The 27455-nt window shown below is 36.3% G+C and overlaps 1 protein-coding gene across 1 annotated transcript; it reads left to right on the top strand.

Annotated features, from left to right (window-relative positions):
- The first annotated feature begins 13051 nt into the window (after positions 1–13051).
- Positions 13052–17744, top strand: LOC112035418 (G-type lectin S-receptor-like serine/threonine-protein kinase At1g11330). The gene is made up of 8 exons (XM_065763717.1): positions 13052–14405; positions 14571–14674; positions 14740–14943; positions 15020–15230; positions 15469–15677; positions 16914–16942; positions 17033–17183; positions 17290–17744. The coding sequence occupies exons 1-8, from the start codon at positions 13139–13141 to the stop codon at positions 17596–17598; spliced, it is 2484 nt and encodes an 827-aa protein (XP_065619789.1). The 5' UTR covers positions 13052–13138; the 3' UTR covers positions 17599–17744.
- Positions 17745–27455: the final 9711 nt, after the last annotated feature.

Below are 27455 nucleotides of genomic sequence, written 5' to 3'. Positions count from 1 at the left end.
CAACACTTAGAGAAAGGATAAGAAAATATGGGCAATTTGAGGGCCTAAAACGTATGCCTCCCAGAGCGTAGAAAAAAGGTGCTAAATTATGAGATTCAATCTCTATTTATAGTGGTCAGAGAGCTCTAAAAAGAGGCACGAACGATTAGGGTTTAAATCTGAACGCATCCTTTTGTGAAAAGATTGAAAATGGTGTGCTTTATTGTCACCCGAAGGCTGTTGGGCCAAACCCCACAAGGATAAAATTCGGCCCTTTTAGAGTGCCGTTCAACACTCCAAAAGTGCCGAATTGCCCTTTGGACTCTGAACACTCTTTCGTGTTCAGGGTGCCATTTAGACTCATCTTTTAGGGTTTTTTTGGCTAGTCCTTGTACCTAGATGTGTTTTCATCCTCCATTTATGATTTTTCATCTCTTTTCTGGATATTTCAGGTTATTTAAGAATAATTATATTGCAGATAAATACCATAAAATGAATCTTGATAAAGTTCAGATTTTCCACAATTTTATTATTATCCAATCACCCATTTTATTCCTATGCATGCAATCCTATTTTAAACACTAACTATCAACAATCACAGAATTATTAAATTAATTTTAATGGTTTAACAAATCAGAATTAATTTAAACTAATCATGTGTGGTCGACCTTACCTAGACACAATGCATGTTGACCGTGCAAACCTGATCATGTGATATCTTTCAATTCGATGGTCCGATTTGAAAACTAGAAACATTGTTGCGATCGTTAGAATCTCAAGATCATTTTTATGATATGTAATGAATGAACTAATGCATGTAATGCAAAGACAAGTTGATGCATGTAATGCAAGAACAAATTGATGTATGTGATGCAATTATGATTTTTGAAGTACATGGATGGTCATTCAAGTCATTCTCCTTGATTAAATTATGAGTGAAAAATTGAGTGTACACACTAAAAATTACCAAAATACACCCAAAAACTAAAAAATTACCAAAATACCCCCAAAACCTAAAAAATTTCAAAAATACCCACAAAACCTAAAAAATGATTGAAATACCTCCAAAACCTAAAAATAATCAAAATACCCCAAAACCTATAAAATTACCAAAATAACCCAAAATCTAAAAAAATGAGCAAAATACCCCCAAAACCTATCAAATGACCAAAATACCCCCAAAACCTAAAAAAAATTACCGAAATACCCTTGAAACCTAAAAAAATGCCAAAATACACCCTAAACCAAAAAATTACCAAAATACCCCATAAACCTAAAAAATTATTGAAATACCCCCCAAATCTAAAAAATTACCAAAATACCCTGAAATCTAAAAAATGATCGAAATACCCCAAAACCTAAAAAATGACAAAAATAATCCCAAAACCTAAAAAAAGTGATCGATAAAAACCCTTGAAACCTAAATTATGAACAAAATACTCCTAAACATGTAAGATGACCAAAATACACTTGAAACATTTAAAATTACCAAAATAGAGGTTTGAGGTATTTTAGATGTTTCGAGGATATTTTCGACGAATTAAAGGTTCTAAGGGTATTTTAGTCATTTTATAGGTTTCGAGGGGATTTTGGTAATTTTTTAGGTTTCGAGGGAATTTTGGTAATTTTTAAGGTTTTAGGCTTATTTTGATAATTTTTTAGATTCTAAGGGTATTTCAGTCATTTTTTAGGTTACGAGGGCATTTCTGTCATCTTTTAGGTTTTAGGGGTATTTCAATAATTTTTAGATTTTTTGGTTATTTCAGTAAATTTCTAGGTTTCAAAAGTATTTTGGTATTTTTTAGGTTTTGGGGTATTTCGGTAATTTTTTAGGTTTCGGGGGTATTTTGATCATTTTTAGGTTTTGAGGGGTATTTTGATCATTTTTTGAGTTTCAGGGAATATTTTGGTCATTTTTTTGGGTTTTGGGAGTATTTTGGTCATTTTTAGGGTTTTGGGGGTATTTTGGACATTTTAGAGGTTTTGGGGGGGTATTTTGCTCATTTTAGAAATTTTGGAGGTATTTTGGTCATTTTAGTGGTTTTAAAGCATATTTGGTGCGAGTTAGGCGTGTGACAACAACCACACACTTATAAAGTTTACACCTTACAAGTGTGTAAGGCACTCTTAACAATTAAAGAATTATCCTCAAAGAAAATTTCATCAATAAATTTAAAAATATCCTCAATAATGCAATTCTCAAAAGATCTCCAAATAATAATCTTCCAACATCAAAATAAAAATAAACTAAATCCTTTAAATATAAAGGTCTACACAAATGGTAATCTTAAACATAAAAGTTCAAATCTTATTCTATTGATTTCCTAAACTTCACTCATGCGCACATCCTACCGGAAGCCCAAACATATGCTACTTTTCCTAATCAAAATTTGAAAGGAGAAAGAGGAGAGGGGGGGGGGGGGGTGGGGGGGGGTGAGTTGACAACTCAATAAGTAACCCAAGTCCTAAAAAGTTTTATCAAGCAAACAGATCTGTAAGATAATAAGATGTAATATGAGTCTTCAAAAGTTATAATATACTATGGGTTTTCAAAAATAACTAAAGAAGTTTCATAGTCTTAAAATAATAAGTTGCAGATAGATCACATACTTTAATCTTACAATTATATGATAGATGGTTTAGAAAGTAGTCAATTTTTCATATATCAAAAGCTATAACTTACAATAGGTTTCAAAATACGTAAGCAGTTTTAATGACTCAAAATAGTTCAAATATTCAAACGTAATTCATATTCCTAACAATCTTATGACTATGGTCACACTATATCCTGTGATTGGGCATCAGAGTACCAGTGAATAACCCCTATTGGCTAGGAATCAGAGTACTAATGAATAACCCTCATTGGCTAGGTATCATAATACCAATGAATAACCTCCATTGGTTTGGGTATCAAAGTACCAATGAATAACCCTCATTGGCTGGGTATCAGAATCAATTTATAGTCAGATTGTCCATAATCATATACATGAAATCATAGTTTCTAACAAAAATATATCTTATTTAAGCATGTATACAAAAAATCATATACTTAGTATTAAAATATATTTGTAATAATCCTTTACTTGAAATTAGTAATACAATAGAAATAAAAATTCTCACAATTATAAATAATTTTTAGTAGTTAAAATTACATTAATATAAGTAAAATAAAACCCAATTAGGATAAGGTTACTTACCTCAGCTAACTCACCACAAAGAACTTCTCCCTAATACCTTCTTTAAAATCCTTAGATATCACCTAAACAATTTTCAAGCACTATACTCAATAATCAAAATAATTCAAGAAAAACTTATAACGGTACCCGGCCAGAAGAGAGACTACTAAAAAAATAATAATATCTTCATTATTAACTCACACAAAAATCCACATATTCAATATATATATATATATATCCTTTACTTTCTGCCACCTGCCACCCTTAGTTCACTTTCAGATAAGAACAAAACTAGATACATGACAATATCATCTAAATCAAATCACCTGGGCTATCATGGCCTCCTTAAAAGACCTATCCGCGAAGTATCTTGCTTTAAATACCCTATGCACTAAAGAATTAGGATTTTGCTAGATTCTCCAACCTTGTTTTGCGAGGAGAGCGAGATTGAACGCTCTTAAATCTCTAAAGCCCATGCCCCCTTCTTCTTTCGGTATACAAAGCTTCTCCCATGCTATCCACGCCATTTTCCTCTCCTTGTCTTTTTGCCCCCACCAAAAGTTACTCATCATAGCACTTAACTCTTTACTAAGCGAATCTGGCAATTTGAAACAACTCATCATGTACATGGGTGTGGCTTGGGCAATAGCTTTGATTAAAATCTCCCTTCCAGTGCTTGAGAGCAATTTCCCTTTCCATCCTGCTATTTTCTTGCCCACTTGATCCTTAATGCAATTAAAAGCCTTCCTTTTCCCCTTCCCCACCAAAGGAGGCAATCTAAGATACCTTTCATGATGTTGAATGATTTGGGCCCCAAAAATCTGCTTTACTTGTTCTTGAACCTCTCTCTTTGTGTTCTTGTTGAAAAATAAGGAAATTTTATCCTTATTTAATTTTTGCTCGAACTCAGCCTCATAATCCTCCAACACTTTTAAGGATCCTTTTGCCCTCTTCCACTGAAACTCTACAGAAAACAATACTGTCGTCCATGAAGAATAATGGGAGATTTGGTGTGCTCCCTTACTAACAGAGATTCCCTATATATTTCCTTGCTCTTCCTCCTTTCTTAACATGGCAGACAGTCCCTCAGCACACAACAAGAACAAATATGGAGATATTGGATCTCCTTGTCTAAGCCCCTTTGATGGAACAATGTTGCCTTTGGCCTTCCCATTAATTAACATTGAATAGGAGACTGTGCTAATACACATCATCACCAAAGAAATCCATCTCTCATTAAACCCCAATCTTCACATAATCACTTCCAAGTACCGCCATTCCACCTTATCGCATGCTTTGCTCATATCGAGCTTTAGGGCCATCAAAGCCTCCTTACCTTTCATCCTACCATTGATACAGTGCATTGTTTCAAACGTCACAAGTACATTGTCTGTAATTTGCCTCCCTGGAACAAAAGCACTTTGAGATTCATTAACAACATCTGCAAGAATTATCTTCAGCCGGTTTGCGAGCACTTTGGAAATGATCTTGTAGCTCACATTGCACAAACTAATAGGATGGAATTTGGTAATTTTTTGGGGAGACTTAACTTTTGGAATGAGGTGGATAAAAGTTTCATTTAGGCTAAGAGGCATCACACCAGTATTAAAGGTATGCAACACACAATCAATAACATTTGTACCAACTACATGCCAATACTTTTGATAAAAAAATTGGGGACATACCGTTAGGGCTTGGGGGCTTAGTTGGATGCATTTGTTGAAGGGCATGCCATACCTCCTCCGCTCTGAAGTTAGCCGTCAGTATTGCATTCATTGTCGGTGTCACTTTGGGTTGGATAGCACTGAGACTTGCTTCAATGTCAGTTGGTTGGTTTGACTTGAAGATGGAAACAAAATACTCCAGAATGAAGCCTTCTATGTTCCTCAAGTCATCCTGCCACCTCCCATCCGAGTCTAACAACCCTACAATATCGTTCCTTTTACACCTTTGGCTCGCAGTGGCATGAAAAATTTTTGTGTTTCGGTCCCCCCATTTAATCCACATAGCTCTTGACCTTTGGCTCCACATTATTTCCTCCCTGGTCAGAATTTCATTAATCTCCAATTTTAGACGCTAAATTTCTTCTGCTTTATCATGGAGGCCGTTAAATGACTCAAGATGTTGAATGATTCACATTGCCAAATTCTCTCTAGTTCCATCTCTTAAGCATTTCCTTGCAATTCCTCAACGTGTCAACAAGTTGGACACTAGACAAGCTCCCACCAAAGTCCTAAGTCGATTCCACTACTTCATGGCACCTGGTATCCCTTATCCAAATGGCTTCAAACATAAATCTCTTCTTTTGTGGTCTACGATTCTGCCCTTTGCTCAAACTTAGCTTAAGTAGACAATGATCCAATATGGACATTGATGAGTGAAACACTCTTGCATCCAGAAATCTCAGCGTCCAATCTTCATTAGCCATAACCCTGTCTAGTCTAAGCTTGGTCCTTTCTCCCCTAAACCGTCCGTTGCACCATGTATATTTCTACCTAATAAAACCAAGATCAAATAGGCCGCATCTATTTAGGCACTCCCCGAAGGCCGCCATTTGTTTAGCCTCTCGTTTTGCGCCGCCCAATTTCTCATCAGAAAATAATATTTCATTAAAATCGCCGAAAACCACCTAAGGCATATTGCATTGGGTACTTAGTGAATCGAGTAATTGCCATGAGATGTACCTAGAAGCCGGTGGCTCGCCAAGGCTCGGAGGTCGGAGATTCATGAACAAGCACATCAATATGCGAGTTCGAAAAGCTCTTGAAATTGATAATGGTGCCTTCCTTCCACAGTAATGCCAAATCGCCACTTTTTTCGTCACTGGGAACGATAATCCCCTTGGAGTAGTCAAGCTTTCGTTGAACACATTTTATCTGATTTACGTTGGCCTTCGTATCTGCTAGGAAGACCAACGACGGTTAGTTGCCTTCACCTCGTCAGTGAGGATTTGAACTGCAAGGTTTGACCCTAAGCCGCGGTAGTTCCAGGCGAAGAGAGTCATTGGGCTCGGCGATGCTACCTTGCAGCCACCGCCACTCCACCAACCATAGGATTTTCATGTTCTAAGTCTACTTGCAGTTTGTTCTTCCCCCTTTTTCGTTTTAGCTCTAGTGCATTTGGGTCTAGTTTTATCAGTGGTGTTGGGCCTTCACTCTTTAGTTTTGTTGGGCTTGTGTTTTTAGTGGGCGCATTTGATTTAATCTCCCTCGCTAGCCTCTTCCAGTGCTTGGAATTTGGTCCCATTTTTTCTGTAACCCAGCCCATGTTTTGGTCATAGCTTATTGCTATTGGGCCCAACTTGGGCTTAGACATCCCTTTCTCCACTCCAGGTTGCATGGAGCTTTTGTTTGGTGCCAACTTGAATTCAAACATGGGCTCTGTCTTTTCCACATCTGCTTTTTCCCACTGCATAGCCACCTTCGTGTCAGATGGGGCTGCTAGATTCCTTAAGCAAGTATCACCTAAATGAGCTTCCTTTTCTTCCACTTTTCCTAGAGTCCCATTGACCTTTCCCGATTCATGTATATCACTCCCCAATTCTCATTGAGTGTTAGACCTTGGAAGCTACTCCCCTAAGACGTTGTGTTCCACGATTGACAATGAAAGCACGTGCTCTCCTTCCTTCCCCTCCTTTGCTTCGACCACCCTCCGAGGCTCCCCATTCTTCACCGTTTCTAACTCAGTGTATCTTTGATGGTTTACATGACCTCTCCCTAAGCCTGTTTGGGCTGTATCTCCTCCATTTCTTCTCCATACGTCTCCCTCAACCAAGCCCCATATTGCAGGCTTCCTTCCCCAACCAAGCCATTTTCCAGTGACCCTTTTGGACATTCTTTAATGGCATGGTCTAGCATCCCATACTTGTAACAAAAATCTGGTAGTCTTTCATACTTGAAATTTACCCACCGGATCTCTCCTCCTTTAATGTTTATTTTCTTCCCACGGATTAGCTTCTTTGTGACATCAATGCTGACACGTACCCATAGGAACCTCTCCCATTGGACCTCTGAATCTGAGACATTCACTTCCAGCACCTCCCCTAGTTTTGACCCTATTGTCCAGCTCGTTTCCTTTGTTCTGCTCTTGAGAGACAAGTTGAAAATCTGAACCCAGAAAGGAGACCACTTCATTACAATATCCTTTGGAACGAGCTCCCCCTTAAACTCCTTCATGATGATCAGCTGTTTTTCAAAACTCCAGGGGCACATATCTAGAACCTTTTGTTTATCCTTCCCATCACCGAACTCCACTATGAAGAGTTCTTCCTCTATTTTCGAGATTTACAATCCTCTATTTGGCTTCTAGAGAATTCTTAAGTTTTTCCTCAACGTGTCTAGGTTTATGCTCCTCGTGGTCAGAATCTTCATCACTATGCAGTTTTTTTCCCACAGCTTTCCTAACCCTTGTACAGCTACTTCCTAATTCAATTCCTTCGTCTTCCTCTTCTGTAAACAATAACTAACTCCACAGCTTCTCCAGTTCTTCAGCCATTAGATTTCCTTATAACGTGCTACAACGGTTACACTACACCAATGCTACTTGACAGCCCCATAACCAAAAACCAGACCTTACGTAAGGAGGTCACTGAAACTCCTATAAGGAACTACAAGACGAGACACTGCTACCACATGCTCTAGCCATGAGAGCACCTCACATATCCCTTCTATTTTCAGGGTCTAGGTTTGTTGTTGGAAATGGAGAACAAATTGATATTTGGAAGGATAGGTGGTTGCCCACTCTGGATTCCTTCAAGGTTGTTAGCTCGAAAATCCCGTTAGAATCAAGCAAAGTTGCCAGGTTGCTAGATAAAGAGAAGAGATCTTAGGATGTGAACAAAGTAAGAGTTTCTTTCCTCCCCCATGAAGCTGAGATAATACTTGGGATATCCATAAGCCCTCATTTATTAAACGATTCCTTAATTTGGGCATGGACTACCAATGGGAGATTTTCGGTGAAGAGTGCATACTCGATTGCCCAAAAATGCTTGAAGGAGAGTAGGCACAAGGTGGAGAAAGGAGGTGCCTCTGATAACTCTAGGATGAGAACCCTTTGGAATCTAATTTGGAAGCTAAAATGCCCCAACAAAATCAAACAATTCATATGGAGATCCTGCAGGGACATCCTCCCAACAAAGCATCGATTGAAAGCTAGGGGAATTAACATTGTGGATGATTGTGGCCAATGTGGGATGAGTGAATCCTCGGGGAACATCTTGTGGGGGTGCAAGCTTGCTATTGAGGTTTAGGGGTGAATCAAGGCTTAAGCTCCCAGTAGTTCCCAACCAGTCATAAGAGTTCCTTGACATAGTATGGGAAATTAGAGAGAGGAAACCTGGCATTGATTGGGAGCTTTTTGCAGTCACGACATGGAGCCTTTGGAACCACATAAATGCACTTAAACATGGGGGGGCTAAGCAAGGATGCAGGCAGAATTACAAAAGAAGTATCAGACTATGTAAAATAAATGTGGATGGGGTAGTACTTAAGGTGTCTGGATGTTGCGAGGTGGGGGTGGTTATAAGGAATGAAGGGGGACTGTTGATGGGAGTTATAAGCAAATGGGTTGAGCTGCCGCTGAAGGCACTAGAAGCAGAGGCCTTGGCAGTGCAGGAAGGTATTTATTTAGCTTGGGATTTGGGATTGAGGGAGATTATAATTGAAGGGGACTCCCAAGTGGTTATCATGGCTTTGCAAAACCTTGTGACTTGTCCATGGTCTATTTAGAAAGTTGTTGAAGGATCTAAGCTAAGCCTAAGGCCATGTTTGGTTTATCAATTTTCATCATTCAAAACTCAAAATTTGTGAGTCCCACTCCAAGAAAGTTAGTTTGGCTAAGTTTTTGTTTTCAATTTCTATCACTCAAAACTCAAAATTTTGAGTTTGAGTTACAAAATTGAAAACAGCTTTGAGATGTGTTCAAGTTAAAAAAACTGAGTTATTGTGGTATTTTCGTAAATATTTGCATATACGTGGGACCCACCTCATGAGTTGTCTCCATCAAAGTCAGACCCCAACCCACGGAATTTTTTTTCTAAATAACAATAAATATTAAAATATTTAGTTAGTTGTCACGTTGCAAAAGAAAATTGAAAACTAGCATATCGAGTGTCTAAAACTCGAGTTCCAGGATAAAAATCAAGTTTTTAAGGCTAGACTTGTAAAAAAAATCCAAGTAAAAATCGAGTTTTAAAAACTCGAGTTCGGAAAACGCCGTTATAGGGCTTAAAAACGTCACTATAGGGCTTAAAAATGGAGTTATTAAAAAAATTTAGCAGGAAAACGTCGCTATAAGGCTTTAAAACGTCAGTATAGGGCATAAAAACGCCACTATAGGGCTCCCTGAACCTGGTATTGAACACTTATGAAAAAATTTTACAGGAAAACGCCGCTATAGGGATTTAAAACGTCACTATAGGACTTAAAAACGCCACTATAGGGGCGATAAAACTAAAAAATTTTTTGCATGGAACTCGAGTTTCTGAAACTCGAGATTTATGTAAATGAATCTCGATTTTTTAAAACTCGAGATGTCTACTTTCCCTTATAGTTTTAAGTGTTGCCTAACTAACTATATACAAATCATTTCTAAAGCTATTCTGCACATTCCCCCCAACTCACGGCGTCCTCTTTCTTTTTTTCTTCTCCTTATTCCAACATCACACTCTAAAACCACACCCACCCCAAATGGCACTTTCTCATTAAGTCACAACGCTCATTACTCACCACCAGCGGACACCCATCTCTCTTCTCTCACTACCACACCCCAACCCTACGCATTCGGCGGAACTTGGAAGTACATGAGCATGGCTATAGCTCCACCATGGACTCGTCGAAGAGGAAAGCTAGGAGGGTTTTGTACGGCTCGCGATTGCGGATGTGGAGGAAGAAAGATAGGGAGGTGCTGGTGATTAGAATTTTTTGTTGCCTAGGTAGCAGTAGAGGCCGTCGTATCTGCCGTGGCCGAGGACATCGGCGACGAAGATGGCGAAGCCCTTGGTGGTGAAGTTGATGCAGATTTTCTGGGTTTGATGATTTGCTGGCACCTTAGGTTTGATGATTTTCTTGCAAAGTTGATGCAGATTCACTGGCACCCTAGGTTTGATAGTTTTTGATAATTTTGTATGATATTGTGATACCCATGAATGTAACTTAGTTATACGTGCTTAAACTTGGTGAAAGTTTGAGTTTTTTGTTGGTGGTTCTACAATTTTTTGTTGTGAAAATTTGTTATTTGTGCTATTTTGACTTGATTTGTGAGATCTCATTTCTGGTAAAGAAGAAGAAATAACTAAGGAAGAAGAAAGAAGGAAAAAAAAAAAAAGTGGGGAGAGAGAGTTCACGCGGGTAAGAAAAGGTGGATTCTGAACAGTGGGCTCCACATGTTGGAGTTAAAAGTTGAGTTTTGGTGATGAAATTTGAATCTAATTTTTTTGTCAAACAAATTGGGAGTGAGATAAGAGAGAAATAGAGAATTAGATATGAGATATAAGTTTTGAGTTTTGAGTTATAAAAATTGAATTATGAAAACTGAGTTTGAGTGATGCTTCAAACCAAACAGGACCTAAGTTGCTTTAAGGCGTGGATTGCATCTCATTGTGCAGGAATGGAAATGTTGAAGCTCATTTGATGGCTAGGATGGCCAAATCACTATTGGATTGTAATATATGGGTAGAAGACACTCCAGCCATTATAGCTGACCAAGTACTCAAAGATGTCACAAATCTGTATCATGTTTCGGTCTAATGAAATATATCCAAGTTTTTTATCAAAAAAAAATCACCTGGGCTTTTATGGATACTTTTTTTTCCCTCCCACTTGCCACCATTATCATCTTTTGAGATGATAACTCCGAGTACAATTAGGCACATAGCCTTACGGGAAAAACAACCATTATTTTTTTTTTCATGATGGCATGTCAGAACTCAAAGCCTAGGCGCAGCTGTGCAAAAGGTTTTTTTTTTCATCAAGTCCCCTACTTTGGCACTGTTACTGAAAGAAAGTTTGTGCAAAACACCCAACCCTTTAAGAAAAATATGCTGCTTCTCTCTATGCTTAACGCACAAAGTTATAGAAAAAGATTAAATTACGGAACATAGAAAAATCTGCAGTAACAATGTCTTTCTTTTTTTTTTCTTACTTCAGTTTGACGGAGTCAGAACTTAAAATTAGGAGACGGCGTTGTTATTAGTTATGTGCGGCTGCTCTAGCCTCTAGCTCTGTTATTTAACAATTAAGGTTTTATTTATTTAATTATTTATATTGTTTTGTTTTTTATATGTGCATTTGCTACTGGGTAAGGACAAAATTTTTTAAAGAGCTAAGTTGTTTGTTTTGGGTAAAATTTGTTGATTGAGCTTAATTGTTTTTAAGCTATTATTGTTATTTTATTTTATTTTATTTTGTTTTTGTTGAGTTAATTTTTTTAGGCTTGTATATTTTGTTTTAGATTTTAGGTTTATAAATTTTTTTATGCCCCTTAAAATGAAGAAAATGCTAGAGTTACAAATGAGTTCATATGAAAACTAATAAGAATTTACTACTTCAACAGTTTGTAAAAATATTGTAGAAAAATTTGTAACTATAATATTATTCTTAAAAGAATCAATTATATTGTTAAAGGGGCAAAGTATAATTTTATAGAACATAATTACTAAAATTTATACCTATATATATATATATACACTAATATTTTTTTACAAAACAATTAGGGGAGCCGTTGCCCCCGTGGTCAAAGTCTCCCTCCATCCTTCCCTTATTCCACACGCACAAGGAAGAGAAGAAGACTTAGGGTCTGTTTGGTACATTATTTTAAACCATGTTTTCAGTTTTTAAACAATATTACACGAATTTCTACCAACTTTTTCATTCACACATATTTTCAAAAAAACTGAAAACTGTTATTTAAACACACGTACCAAATGGGCTCTAATTGAATTGTTCTGTCTCTCTTTTCTCTCCTTTTGTCAAGGTCACGAGGGAGCTTGTCTCCCCCTCAACAGCAAAGATACGTCAATAATTGAAAAAAAAAATTTTTGGAACAGTCTATAAACACTGGAAAGTCCAGGTTTTTGGTTCGAGTAATATTTATTACGTACATTGTATTACATAAAAATAAAAAATAAATAAATAAATAAACAACCGAAACACTTTCTATTGTTTTTTCATGTGTAAACGTGTGAAAGAATGTAATAGCTTTTATTATGGCGAGAGATTTCAAACAAACGTTCGGGAAAACACACACATAAAAAGCAATAACCGGCCAACGAATTGAAAATTTTGATTCTCAAAAACCAGAATCTTTGTACAATATAATATACATGGGAAAAGAAGCAATGACTCTTATTGTTGTGGGTCAAATCTCTAACATTCACCAAACATAATTTACTAAATTTTAAAGAACTCCCCCACCTACCATGTGCGGCCCGTAGCCATCTACAAACAATGGTTTGAATATATTGGGGTATCAGTGTATGTGTATCCCCACAAAACCGCTCAAACAAGAAGCATTGAACAAGTTATGGGACTTGTTTGAAAATATTTGTGTATCCCCACAAAACCGCTCAAACGAGAAGCATTAAACAAGTTATGGGACTTGTTCTAAAATATTTTAGGGAAAGGCTTGTGCCTAGTGAAGGTTATCACTGGACACATTGAATTGCGGACATGTGTTCAAGAGTGGACATGTGTCCGCAATTTAACATGTCCACCGATAACTTTCACTGGTAAGCAACCCATAAAAGCAATAAATAAAAACAACGTATGCAGGTTAGCCAGTTTAGGTGAAATTTGCAGACCTGGGAAGGTATATATGGCCAGTTGGAGTTGACCAGCTAATCTATAACTTCTTTGATTACTAAAGTTTTCTGAGAAGAACTTTCATAGGTTTTTTTTTTTCCTTAAAATTATTTTTCAAAAGTTGTGGGTAGCCTCTGTCTCAGATAACTACCAATTCAAAGTTGCGAACTGTTAGAAGAACAAGTTATGGGAGTTGTTAGAAAGAATAATTTGTTGTTTGTGTTTATCCTTTGTTGCATTTGTTTAGAATCTGATTCTGCCACAGACACCATCACATCTTTTCAACCCATTAGTGATCCTGGCTATATAATCTCCAATGGGAGTTCTTTCAGACTGGGATTCTTCAGCCCTGTAGATTCCACCAGTCGCTACCTCGGAATATGGTATAACAACATTTCTGTGACCACTGTTGTATGGGTAGCTAACAGAGATAAACCCCTCCAAGATTCTTCGGGGGTTCTTACTATATCTGCGGACGGACTTCTTGTGCTACTAAATGGACAAAAAGAGGCGATTTGGTCAGCCGAAGTTACAACCTCTGTTCCCAATTCAAGTGCCCAGCTTTTAGATACAGGGAACCTTGTCTTGATAAAAAACACTACTAAGACAATCATATGGCAGAGTTTCCAACTTCCTTGTGATACACTCTTGCCCAAGATGAATATCAGTACTAATCTAACAACAGGCAACAAAGTCCAGTTGACGTCATGGAAAAGCCTTTCTGATCCATCCAATGGAAGCTTCTTGGTCGGTATTCAACCTCTTGATCTTCGACAAGTATTCATTTGGAAAGATGGTAGCTCATATTGGCGAAGTGGTCCATGGAATGGTCAGGTCTTCATTGGGATTCCAACTACAAATAATTCCGGATTAAGTCTCGTTAATGATCAAGAAGGAACAGTTTCTTTGAGCTTTTCTGACGTGAACAATTCTTTGTTACATTTCCAACTCAATACACAAGGAAGTATGGAGCAAAGATCTTGGGACCATGTGAAGGGGGACTGGGAGGTCGTGTGGGCGACTTTGCAGAGTGAGTGTGATGTTTATGGTAAGTGTGGGGCATTTGGAATCTGTAATTCACAGAGTTCTCCAATTTGCAGCTGTTTAAATGGGTTTGAGCCAAATAACACAGAAGAATGGAATAGAGGAAATTGGACTGGTGGATGTGTGAGAAGCACACCACTGCAGTGTGAGAGGGTGGCCACCGGTGGTGAAGCCGGTAAAATGGATTGGTTTCAGACAATGAATATGATGAAAGTCCCAGACTTTGCAGATTTTTCATCTGATATTGAAGCTGATTGCAAACAGCGGTGTTTACAGAATTGTTCTTGTACAGCTTACGCATTTGTTAGTGGCACAGGTTGTATGTCATGGACTGGAAGCTTAATTGACGCACAGAAATTCTCTAGCAGCGGAGTTGATCTTAACGTTCGTGTTGCTAATACCAAACTTGGTGAGTTGTTTTGTCTTCCAAGTTCAATCCATCCCCCATAATACCTCAGCTCCCCAAGCTTATGAAAGCCTTGTAAAATACAATTTACTTGACCATAGCAAGAAAAAGGACATATTTAGTTAACTATTTTGTTTGAATTAGTGTAGTACTTTTTCTGATTTGCAGGAACAAAGCAAGACGTGAAAAAAATTGTCACAATCACTGTGATAGTAGGAACGGTTTCCAGTTCAATCTGCACTTATTGTGGAGGTGGATGGCTAAACTTCAAGGTAAATATTCTGACTAAAATAAGAAAAAACTTTTGCTATACATTAGAGATTACTCATGAATGTAGTGTAAATCAGCAAGGAAGAAGAAAGGAAAGGGGTTTTCGTTGTTCAACAAAGGGAAATCACATATACCATTTCCTAGTGACAACCTGAACCAAGCCGAAGTCCAGGAGCTACCACTATTCACTTTTGAGAAGTTGGAGAGTGCAACAAACAACTTCCATCTATCTCACAAGCTTGGTCAGGGTGGATTTGGTCCTGTATACAGGGTAATGACTGCTCTTCTAAAGGTTTATTATCTAATTCCAGGAATATATATTTAATAATTTTAAATTTTGTTTATAGGGAAAACTGTCAGATGGACAAGAAATAGCAGTAAAAAGACTTTCCAGAACCTCTACACAAGGGTTAAAGGAATTTATGAATGAGGTGGTGGTAATTTCTAAACTCCAACATCGGAATCTTGTTAAGCTCCTTGGCTGTTGTGTCGAAGGAGAAGAGAGGATGTTGATATATGAATACATGCCAAACAAGAGTCTGGATGCATTTCTCTTCGGTTAGTTTGTTTTGACACTAATTTTTAATTACAAAAATATGTTCAACACTTTTTAATTTTGTTGACAGAAATTGAGTATTGTTAGACAATGGAACAATATTACTTGTTGCAATACTTCACTTGAAACAATTTTCTGACAACTACCACCAAAATAAACTTTTTTGAAGTTTGTGTTCGTTCACATTATAGCTTTAATCCTCATTTTGTTTCTCTTGATTCTTTTGTCTAAATTCATTAGATCCACATAAAGAAAAATTGCTAGATTGGAGCAAACGCTTCAACATTATTGAAGGAATTGGTAGAGGTCTGCTCTACCTTCATAGAGACTCTAGATTGCGGATTATTCATAGAGATTTAAAAGCAAGTAACATCTTGTTGGATAAAGATCTCAATCCAAAAATATCAGATTTTGGTATGGCCAGGATTTTTGGAAGTAATGAAGACCAGGCCATTGATTCAGTTCCTAAACCTTTTAGGACTTGTAAGTAATCTTATTGCCTCATTTCTTAAAAGCTCAACTGTCTTTTGTTCTTCATTATTTTTTGGTATTCATGGTAATAATTTCAATCTCACATTCATTTTTCCAGGCATGGCAATTGTGGAATGCAGACAACACTATAGCCTTATAGACCCAATGGTATATGAACCCCACTTTGAAATGGAGATTTTGAGATGTATACAAGTAGGGCTGTTGTGTGTGCAAGAATTTGCTCAAGATAGACCGACTGTATCTGTTGTTGTTTCCATGCTTAAAAGTGAGATTTTTGATATGCCTCGTCCAAAGAAACCAGCATTCACTGAAAAGCAGATTGCCTTGGATCCAAATTCCTCTCAACGCATCCAAACAAAATGCTCTGTTAACAATGTTACTATTACAATGGTTCAAGGTCGATAGCTAGTTGCTTGTGTTGTTGACATATTCATTTTCTAGTTATTTATTCATTTTGAACACTTTCAGAAGAATCTTTAAAATTTTCTTAATATTCATCAAACTGAATGAATATTCAAAACCTTGGTACAAATTATATATGCTCTGTTAACAGATTCCTCCTATTTTTGTTTCTTATGCATTTTCTATGGATGGTATGAATTTCAGTCCTATTTTCTTGTTTCCAAGCATGGAAATTGTGGAATATAGACAACATTGTGGCCTTAATAGACCCAATGATATATTAACCATGTTTTGAAATGGAGATTTTGAGATGCATAGTTGCATACATGTCGGCTTGTTGTGTGTGCAAGATTTTGCCAAAAATAGGCCAAATGTATCTGTTGTCATCTCCGATTCTCCATGCTTAAAAGTGAGATTGTTGATCTTCATCATCCAAAGCAGTTTGCATTTACTAAAAGGCAGATTGATTTAGATACGGACTCCCCTCAAAGCTTCTTTGTTAACAATGTAACCGTTACAATGGTTCCAGGTCAATAGTTAGCATGTGTTATTGACATAATCACGTGGTGGTTACGTATGCATTTTGAACACTTCAAAGTATTTTTATAAAGTGTTAATACTGATTCCTAAATTACTTGTCTAATGTCCACCATTAGTCCAATCTAAGAAGTCTTCTTGGTACTTAAGGATGATTTACCCCTTTAACACAAATTTTTCAGTGTATTAGGGGTTAATATCCATTCCAAAAATTGCTAAATAATATGGTANTTTTTGGAAGTAATGAAGACCAGGCCAATACTAATAGGGTCGTCGGAACTTAGTAAGTACTTTTGGTTTGGTCATTTCAATTAGCTTTGAATGCTAATATTAGAGATGACAAGATTTGATGCGTTTTTCTGTTAAAATTTAGTGGCTACATGTCTCCGGAATATGCAATGGAAGGGCGATTTTCAGAGAAATCAGATGTCTTTAGTTTTGGAGTGTTGTTACTAGAGATAGTCAGTGGAAGAAAAAATACTAGCTTTTATAATGATGATCAATTCCTAAACCTTTTAGGACTTGTAAGTAATCTTATTGCCTCATTTCTTAAAAGCTCAACTGTCTTTTGTTCTTCATTATTTTTTGGTATTCATGGTAATAATTTCAATCTCACATTCATTTTTCCAGGCATGGCAATTGTGGAATGCAGACAACACTATAGCCTTCATAGACCCAATGGTATATGAACCCCACTTTGAAATGGAGATTTTGAGATGTATACAAGTAGGGCTGTTGTGTGTGCAAGAATTTGCTCAAGATAGACTGACTGTATCTGTTGTTGTTTCCATGCTTAAAAGTGAGATTTTTGATATGCCTCGTCCAAAGAAACCAGCATTCACTGAAAAGCAGATTGCCTTGGATCCAAATTCCTCTCAACGCATCCAAACAAAATGCTCTGTTAACAATGTTACTATTACAATGGTTCAAGGTCGATAGCTAGTTGCTTGTGTTGTTGACATATTCATTTTCTAGTTATTTATTCATTTTGAGCACTTTCAGAAGAATCTTTAAAATTTTCTTAATATTCATCAAACTGAATGAATATTCAAAACCATTGGTACAAATTATATATGCTCTGTTAACAGATTCCTCCTATTTTTGTTTCTTATGCATTTTCATATGGATGGTATGAATTTCAGTCCTATTTTCTTGTTTCCAAGCATGGAAATTGTGGAATATAGACAATGATGAGTGTGAACTCGTCAGTGCTTGTTCGACGGACGGAGATGATCTTCCAACCTTTAAAGGTGAACACCGGTGTGGTGCCTGCCACGACGCCTCCGATGCCAAAGTCAGTAAAAGAATGTTTAAAAAATGCAATTGGAAAGAATTCAAGAAAATGTTTTAGCGAATTTCTGTGTGTCTCTACCTCCTCTTCAGCAATGTGGGAGGCTTATATATCCTTTCCTGGCCTCTAGCCGTTGAGTAGTTATGGAGGTCTTCAATGCTCCTTTTCGTAACGCCTGAGGCCCTTTAGTGTGCCATTATTACCTTCCAACGGATTGTACAGTTGTCTCTCGAACCGTTTTGTCTGCATTGAATGGTTCGGATAAGTTCGTCAGTAAAGAGTATGATTGACTCACCTGGTTTGAGCATGGAATCGTCCGTGATGGTGTAATCGTCAGTGAGTTTGTCACATTCGTCAGTCCCATCAGTTGCCCCCCGATTCTGTGTTCGTCTTTGAAATGACGGTCATAGAATGCGAAGAGTCTGGGTGTCGTTTGGGATTTCGATCCGCAGTAAATGCAAAGCGGCGGTGCTTTGCAAATCGTGGCACACGTGGCACGTGCTGGTAGGTGCAGTTTAATGCTCTGATTTGGTGGGACTATTGGACTTCCGCTGGTTTTTCAGTTTTCCAAGGCCTAAGTTTAAAATCCTCATTTGCTTACATTTTCTTTTTTCAAAAACTTTTCTAATCATTTGCTCTTCTTCTCTGGTGAACTCTTTCCGCCTTCCTTCTGCGAATTAGTAACCGGCGCGGTGGTTCCTCTTCTTTTGGTAGTGCTTGCTTCCTCAAGGTATGCTTACTTTTCAGTGTTTTGCTTCCCTGTTTTGTTATAGCCTTGGCTCTGATTCTATTCTTCTTCTTTTGGTTTTGTTGTTGTTGTGTGTTTTTATGGGGTTTAGTTTGTTGTTGTGTTTTTGGGTTTTTCATGCTCAGTAGTTCAGAGGTTAGGGTAGCTTGTCCCTCAATTTCGTTTCTTTTTGCTCGACTGGGTGGATTTTGGGGTTTCCTCGAATATTGAGGGCTTTGTTTTGAGGGTAACTGTTTAAGTGTTGCTTTGGCCGATCTGGTGCCTTTGCTTCGTCGGTCTTTGGATTGGTTTAGGACGAGGTTGGGGTGCGAGTGGATATGTCGGAAGTTAGTCGAGTGAGCTTGAGACCGGACTGTCGTCCAGCGGTGGTCCGGTAGACGAGGATACAGCCGCTTCGGGCTCTCGAGAGGTTCATTCAGCTTTTATATATATATATATATATATATATTTTTTTTTTTTGAGAAATAGTTTATATATATATATAAAAACTTAATGTACTATTTATTATTCTTACGCTCTAGTTGAGCCACATCAGCAACTATATCATCCTCCTATTTCCAACACTTTTTCTCTCATTTTAAACTATTTTCCCTTTTAAATTTCTCACATTACAATTACACTTTATCCAACATTTCTCCCTTACTTTTACCTTTTTATTTTCCCACTACTCTATACCTTAACATTACAATTCCTCCATCCATTCATTTTAATTTTATTTTTTGCTCTTCTTCTCCCATTTTATTTACTATAAAATTTTGTTTTCTCTTCCTTTCAATCCATATTTTGCTCACTCAAAAAGGTGAATATTCTCTCTCTCTCTCTCTCTCTTTCTATATATATATATATATATAGGGTTGGGTTCAAGTTACACCTAATGTAATTCTAAACAATGTTACACTAGTCAATATTTTTTAATTGGATGCAATTTTTGACAAACCTACCGTTAGATTACATCATCTTCGTATATTCTCAATACTTGCAAAATTTTAAGGAGATCAATGATTAATAGTAATGTCATCTATCAATTTTTTAAATTGAAGTTTTTCTAGTTTAAAATAATGCATAAAAGATGAGTTTATAAATCAAATGGTAAATAACATTCAATTGACATAAAAATTTGCATGATTGTTAAGCACATATAAAACATGTAATTAAAAGGTAGGATTTTCAAAATATAAATTCTATTACAAGTTATTGGGTGATGTAAACATTGCTTAGAATTACACCAGATGTAACTTGAACCCAACTCATATATATAAATATATATATATATATATAGAATTTATATTTTGAAAATCCTACCATTGAATTATATGATATATGCTTAACAATCATGCAAATTTTCATGTCAATTGGATGTTATATATATATTTTCTTTCTTTCTTTCTTTTGGTGAATTTTTAATTCGTTATTGCATCTCTATTTTAGGTTTATGCACTTCAATTGATAGATGTTATCTTATGACATTATATAGTATATAATGATATAATATTATTCTATTACGTAGTATGACTTTGATAATTTGTTGTTTACAACTATACATTTCTCTCCCAAAAATGGTGATTATTTTCTCTCTCTCTCTCTCTCTCTCTCTCTCTCTCTCTCTCTCTTGATTATTTGTTTTTTTCCTTACAACTCTATTTTGGATTGGTGAATTCTTGTAGTTTTTGTATCTTTAATTTGGGTTGATACACTTTGGTGATGTGTTTTTCGAGTTCCCCACCACATGTACTCTATCTCTTCCTCTTATAGTTTTGGTTTAAGTTAATTCTTAAATATTTTGGAGGTGAGAATTTGAGTTTAAGGACATCCAAAATAATAGAATGATATATTTGTAGAGATAAAAAGATAGAAAATACTTTTAAAAATAGTTCTGTGGGTACCTTGGGCATGCTATGCAAAGTCCTAGGCATGCTTGGCAACGTCCTAAGAGTCCCACATCGAAAGAGTCTTTCCCCACTTTCTGCCTTAGAAGCTCTAAAGCGAAGGAGGCACTACCTCCTTCGCTTTAGAGCTTCTAAGGCAGAAAGTGGGGAAAGACTCTTTCGATGTGGGACTCCTAGGACGTTGCCAAGCATGCCCAGGATGTTGCATAGCATGCCTAAGGTACCCACAAGTTCAATTTTTAATGAGAACAAATTATCTTCACTAAATTTTCAAAAATAAATTATATATTATACCATATATTGGGAGATGAAAAGGTAAAAAAAGGAAGAAAAGTTGAAGAAAAGTTGAAGAACGTGTAATAATAAGTTGAGAAATTAATAGTAAGAGTAGTTAAAAATACGAGAGAGAGAGAGAGAGAGAGAGAGAGAGAGAGGATATTTTGATTTTTAAATAATGGAGTTTTTAATCACCTAAAATGAATAAATGTTAGAAAAATATATAGGAAAAATTGGAAAGAAAAAAGATAATGATATGACAACTAATATGACTAAATTAGAGCATAGCAACAATAAATGCTAAAATTAAGTAATAAAAATTAATTGGAAAATACAATCTAATTATCTTATGGAGAAATCTATGATTGAGAATAAGAAGATTATACGATTATATGATTATACAAAAATTCATATAATGTTTAGAATTGTTATAGTACTATGTGAGTAATGATAACAAAGGTTAAAAATTGTTAACAATGAAGTCAATCATATAATCTTCTTATTTTAAACTAAGTCAATCATATAGTCAATTAGTTTTTCATTATCTTCAAATTATTAAAAACCTTACATATACATTTTTTTTTCTTTTTAAAAAAAGAAAAAAAAAAACCTTAGTTCAAATTGCAAAAAATTAAAAAAAAAAGACCACAACAAAAAAATTATCACTCGCAACACGTAGGTTCGTGACTAGGCTATATTAATAGCCAAAGCTGAGAGAAAATCCAACCGATCAATATATAAAAAGCAGAGACCTCATGTGGGAGAGTATAAGATTCTATCAAGTGGCCCGTTCATTGAGCCTCTCTCATTTAGGCTTCCACCTCATCAAATATTCAAAGTATGCATTTATGTCAAATTTTTATTTTATTGAATGTGTCAATAGAGTAAATGCACATATTAATTACTATAGGTGTTCACTAATATTATATATATATATATATGTATATAAGTATTTTATATGGTTTAAAAAATAATTATATAAGAAAGCAAAAACCTTATGTTGCAGACCATGCAGTTTTGCCATTTGAAGCTTTGTAAAATAAATTTTCATTTAACTTTTCATCACACTTTTTTTACATATTTTGGATTATAATAAAATTCTATTAGTAGGATATTACCATATTAATTGAGTGTTTAACCTACCATTATCATACTTCAGTTACGTAAACGTAACATCATAAATTTTCTATGATATTTTCATAAGTCAGCTAAACATTAACATTATATTATGAAAAATTTATGCTAACCCCAATGCATTAAAGAAACAAAAAAAAAAAAAAATGATTAAACAAATATCCAACTTATTGCACCACATAATAACTAATTTCTAATTTTATGACATTTACTTTATTGTCCAAATTCTTCATCCCCTTAATTTTGTATTACATCATTAAATCAATATATAAGCAGTGACCTCATGTGGGAGAGTATGAGATTCTATCAAGTAACACATTTCTTGAGTCTCTCTCGATTATGCTTCCACTTCATCAAAATTTGCATTTATGTCAAATTTTTAGTTCCTTGAATATGCTAATGGAGTAAATGCACATATTAATTATTGATGTCATGAAAGTTTGAAGAAAGCATACACGATGCTTTTTTGATAGGATAGAAACCAAACTGTTAGTTTCTAGTAGTAAACCTTAAATCCATGAGGGGTTTCCCTAAATCCACAAAGAGATAAAAACTGGAATCCACCAGAAGAAAATTTAACAAAACGTCTGTGTTTATTGATAATAGTCTTATCTGCCTCTGACTGTTACAAAACATATAAATACTAAGAAAAAGTCTAAAACCCTAATTCGCACTAATTACGAGATTAGGTGACAAAATACCAAAATTAACCAAAAATGGCAAAATTGAGTTAAATGCAGAATCATAAACTACTGACCTTAAGGGTCGTCTTAAAATAGATGGGATTTTATTCTGACTTTTAAACTAAAAGTTACTAAGGAAAAACAAATATTACTATAAATAGCGAAAACACTGTTTTCGGGGCGTTAACTAAGGAATTCACCTAAATTTTGGTGACACTTATGGCATCTAAGTTTAGATCAGAATGCCGTTTCCTTTCACTTGCCGAATTTCATGCAATTCCGGCATTGTTGCGCCAATGAGCACTACTGGCACCCCCCCTTTAATCTTGCATTGTGACTTCCTGTGCTTTTGCTGCTCCAAGAAGGAATATGCTGTATGTTCTACATTAATTATCTATAGGTGTGCACTAATTTTATATGGTTTTAAAAAAAAAAATTATATAAGAAAGCAAAAACCTCATGTGGGAGATCATGCAACTCTACCATATGGCGTTTTATTAGAATAATTTTTTATTTAGCTTTCCACCTCACATTTTTTTTTTTATACATATTTTGGATTATAAGAAAATTCGATTAGTAGGACATTGCTATTTTCACTAAGTGTTTCACCTACCACTTTCATACTTCAATAACTTAAACATGACATCATAAATTTTCTATAATATTTCCATAAGCCAACTACATATTAACATTATATTATTAAAAGAAAAAAAATTATGCTGACTCACACTTTAATGCATTGAAGAAACAAAAATTATAATTAAAAAAATAATCAACTTATTGTACCACATAATAACTAATTTCTAATTTTATGACATTTACTCTATAGAATAAATTCTTCTTCCCCATAATTTTGTAGTACATCATTAATTTAACTAAGACTTCTTCATTTTATATGAAAATTCTCAAATGGTAGCTTACAGCATTATTTGCGCATTGCGCGGGCCCATTGCTAGTATATATATATAAAAAGCAGACACCTCACATGAGTGAGCATGAGATTTTGCCAAGTGATGCAATCTATGCAAAGAGAATTGAAAGTATTTCAAGTGCCACATCAAATATTGACTCAATGTTTCAAGACTTTTCTAATTAAAAAATAAATATTTTTTGTATCATTTGGTTCAATGTTTCAAGACTTTTCATTCCTCACGCATACGTTTCAAAACTTTTCTATTTTAAAAGTAAATATTCTTTGTATTTTTTGGTTCAATGTTTCAAGACTTTTTCTCCCTCACACATACACACAAAATTATTTGCATTTCAATTCACAATTTTTGCCTTTTTCACTTCTACCCATTTATATATACCTACCCATAGCCTTTCATGCAATCCCATATCAAATATAGCAAACCATAAATAACATCATTTATCTTCAATCTTTCGACGAGGCCTACCTAGCTCTAACATTGTTGTACTCAATGCATTCTATTCCAAGAAAATTGAAATATTCTGAAGTGCCACATCAAAAATAAGAACAAATTAAATATTGGCTCAATGTTTCAAGACTTTTCTAATTAAAAATAAGGGGAAATTGCAATTTACCCACCTGTGGTTTGACCCGTTTTAACAATGCTCACCCGTGGTTTGAAATTTGTCACTTAACCCACCCGAGGTGACCTTCGTTAGACCCCCATTACCCACCTCAGACCTTTTCATTTAAAAATTCCCTTTACTATATAAGCCAAAAATTAGAACCCAATTAGAACACAATTAGAACCCTAAGGACTGAGCTCTCTTCCTCTCCCTACCTTCGAACCCTAAAAAATCCCATTAGCCTTAATCCCTTTCCCTCTGTACTCCAATTGCCAAAGTGAAATCCCTCCCCGAACACTTGCAAGCAAGGAGGAATGCTAAAGTTTGAGTTTTCCTCTGTATCAGGTATGAAATTACTTTCTAGGGTTTGCCATTGTTGTGTTTATTCTTTTTCAATCTGTAACGATTGATGAAATTAGTGGTTTACCGTTATTCTTTTCCAATGTTTATTTGGATTAAAGTTTTTTTTGTCATAAAATTAGTGGTTTACCATTGTTGGGTTTACCATTGGTGTGTTTGTTCTTTTATAGTTGACATTGATGACTGTGGTCCCTAGGAATATTTTGGTTAGATGCATCTTTAGTTTGTTTGTGGTCTCATGGAGACAAATTATTTAGTTGGTTGTGTTTCTTGTCTCTGACCCCACGTTACTTGGTGTTTGGTGTGCAACTGAAATTATTTTGCTTTTGTGTGTTGTCTCTATGCATGTGTTGGTTATGTATTTAATTACTATTGTTTGTGCATGTGTTTTAAACCCTGCAGATGGTTGCTGAAATTCGTTTTGATTTTACCATTCACCGTAGTGGGAATTTTGAGTGGAACCCGGGTTTAGAGTATGTAGGTGGTGAGGTATCTACAATGGCTAATGTTGATCCAGATCTACTAAGTCATTTTGAGATACAAGACATTTGTGCTGAGGTTGGGGGACCCATTAACAGTAGGATTTATTATTTAATACCTGGTGGTGACTTAGAGCAAGGGTTAAGGTTAATTACTTCAGATAAGGATGTGATCTACATGTGTGAACTACATGCTGAGTGGCCAACAAATGAAATCACACTTTATGTAGAACCTGAAGTTGAACCAATTGCTATTAAAAAACCTATAGTTGAACCAGATCAACCAATTGCAGTAGACCAGTCATGGGAAATGAATGATGAAGATGATAATACTGATGAAGATGATGATCCTGATTGTGAGGAGGTGACCAATACTGTTAGGGAGTCTGTGGTTGACCAAAATGATGTTAGTGAAGAACCTGTTGAGGGTTTAAGGGATGGCAATGTTGGTGGAGATGTGCATGTGGATGACCAAACAACTCATAGACAAATTGTTGGTAGTGAAGATGTTCATGTGGATGAACCTGATTGGCTAGAGGAACGGTATAAAGGACCAGATTATCCTGATGACATATTTGGTGCTGAGAACAATGAGGTGCCCAATATGAGAGAACATGAAAGAGATAGTGAAAATGTAAATGAGGGAGATGGTGTGAGAGAGCAAGTTACAGATGATGGGAAGAGACAAGAAGCTACTGGCAGTGATGAAGCTGCTGCCAATGATCAAGCTTGTACGTGTAGAGTACGTGTTAATCTTAGCAGAAAGTCTTGTATGTGTAGAGTTTTGGATTTGACAGGAACCCCATGTAAACATGGTGTTGCAGCAATCTATAAGAACCTAGAAAGGCCTGAAGATTATGTGCATGCATGCTTTAGAAAGGATGCCTATGTGGCTGCATATAAGGAGATGATTACCCCCCTGCCTGGCCAAGATGAATGGGTTGAAACGAGTCAACCTGCTCATATTGTTCCAATTGTGTACAAACCTCCAAGCAGGCCACCAATGAAAAGGAAGAAAGATACAGATAAGCTAAACAACCCATACAAAGTCTCTAGGTCATATAGACCTATAAAATGTGGGTTTTGCCATCAGGAAGGGCATAATTCAAGGAGGTGTAAGGCTTGAATAATTGGTGATACACCATGGCAAAGGAGGCAGAGAATTGAAAGGCAAAAAAAATTTGTAAGTAAAACAATAATGTGTCCACTATGACAATTATATTACAAGTCTATTTCTGATGCAAGGAAATTCTTTTTGTAGGGACAAGGAACAAGCAGCCAAGCAGCTAGCCAGCCAGTCAGCCAGCCAAGCAACCAGCTAGCCAGCCAGCCAGGCAACTAGCCAGCAAGCCAGGCAGCCAGGCAGCCAGTCAGCCAACCACCAAAAAGGTTTGCAAGACAGCCACCCTGGTTTGCCAACCAGGTAGCCAACCAGCCAGACAGGCAGCCAACCAGCCAACCAGCCAACTAGGTAGGCAGGTAGCCAACCAGCCAGCCTACTAGCCACCTAGGCAACCACCAAGGAGGTTTGCAAGGCAGCCAGCCAACCAGCCAACCAATGAGCAAGCAAGGTAGTCGACAAAATTAGCAAATAAGAAGGCCAAGGCCAACCAGTCAACCAAAGCAGCAGAGAACCAGACAACCAGTCAACCAACAAGTGGGGTAGCTAGCCATTCAATAAGAAAGCCAACCACCCATCAAGCAAGTCAACCAATCAACCAGCCACAAAAGCAACCATTGAGGCAGCCAACGGGCAAACCCTACACATAGCTAGCCCAAACATCTACTTCAGTTTCAACCAGACCACCAAGCAAAGTACCAACTGCTCAATGGCTCTCATGCAGCCAGCCTATCTCTTAGGATCCTCAGGTATATACACAAACACAAACACTACCCTTTATACTTACATAATTAGATCTTGATATGGAGTTTCTATGTATTTTGCAAGCTCGAAGGGGGTTGGTACCACCAAGGGTCGTTGGGAGAGGAGGTGGATTAAGAGCTAAGACATCTGGTGCAATGTTCTCAACAGGCAGGGGCAAAGGCAAGGACAAGGGCAAGGTCTTTAGGAAATGAAAATTGGAGACTATGCAAGCAGGAACTTTACTTTACTTTTTTTTTTTTTTGTTATTGTGGCAAGGACAAGGGCAATTGTTTAGTTGATAGTGGCATGTCACCACTTTTTTGTTTTTTTGTTATTATGCAGAACTTTATACTGTAAAGTTATTTTGTTGTTATCTTAGTGGGAATAGAACAACATATTGTGTAGATGAAATTTGGCAGTGTTTAGCCATTAATGTTTGGTGGAGTCCACTTGTTTTGAACAATGCTTATTATATAGTATGGAATGTTACTCTTGCTTAGATGAAACTTGGCAGTGTTATATATGTATGGCAGTGTTAT

Source organism: Quercus suber, unplaced genomic scaffold, assembly GCF_002906115.3.
Source record: "Quercus suber isolate HL8 unplaced genomic scaffold, Cork oak 2.0 scaffold_521, whole genome shotgun sequence".
Classification (NCBI taxonomy): Eukaryota; Viridiplantae; Streptophyta; class Magnoliopsida; order Fagales; family Fagaceae; genus Quercus; species Quercus suber.
This window is presented reverse-complemented; position numbering and strand designations above follow the sequence as displayed.

Coding starts and splice junctions, on each gene's coding strand:
- LOC112035418 (XM_065763717.1), top strand. CDS start 13,139: ATGGGAGTTGTTAGAAAGAATAATTTGTTGTTTGTGTTTATCCTTTGT. Junction 14,675..14,739: donor GTGGATGGCTAAACTTCAAG/GTAAATATTCTG, acceptor TCATGAATGTAG/TGTAAATCAGCAAGGAAGAA. Junction 15,231..15,468: donor TCTGGATGCATTTCTCTTCG/GTTAGTTTGTTT, acceptor TAAATTCATTAG/ATCCACATAAAGAAAAATTG.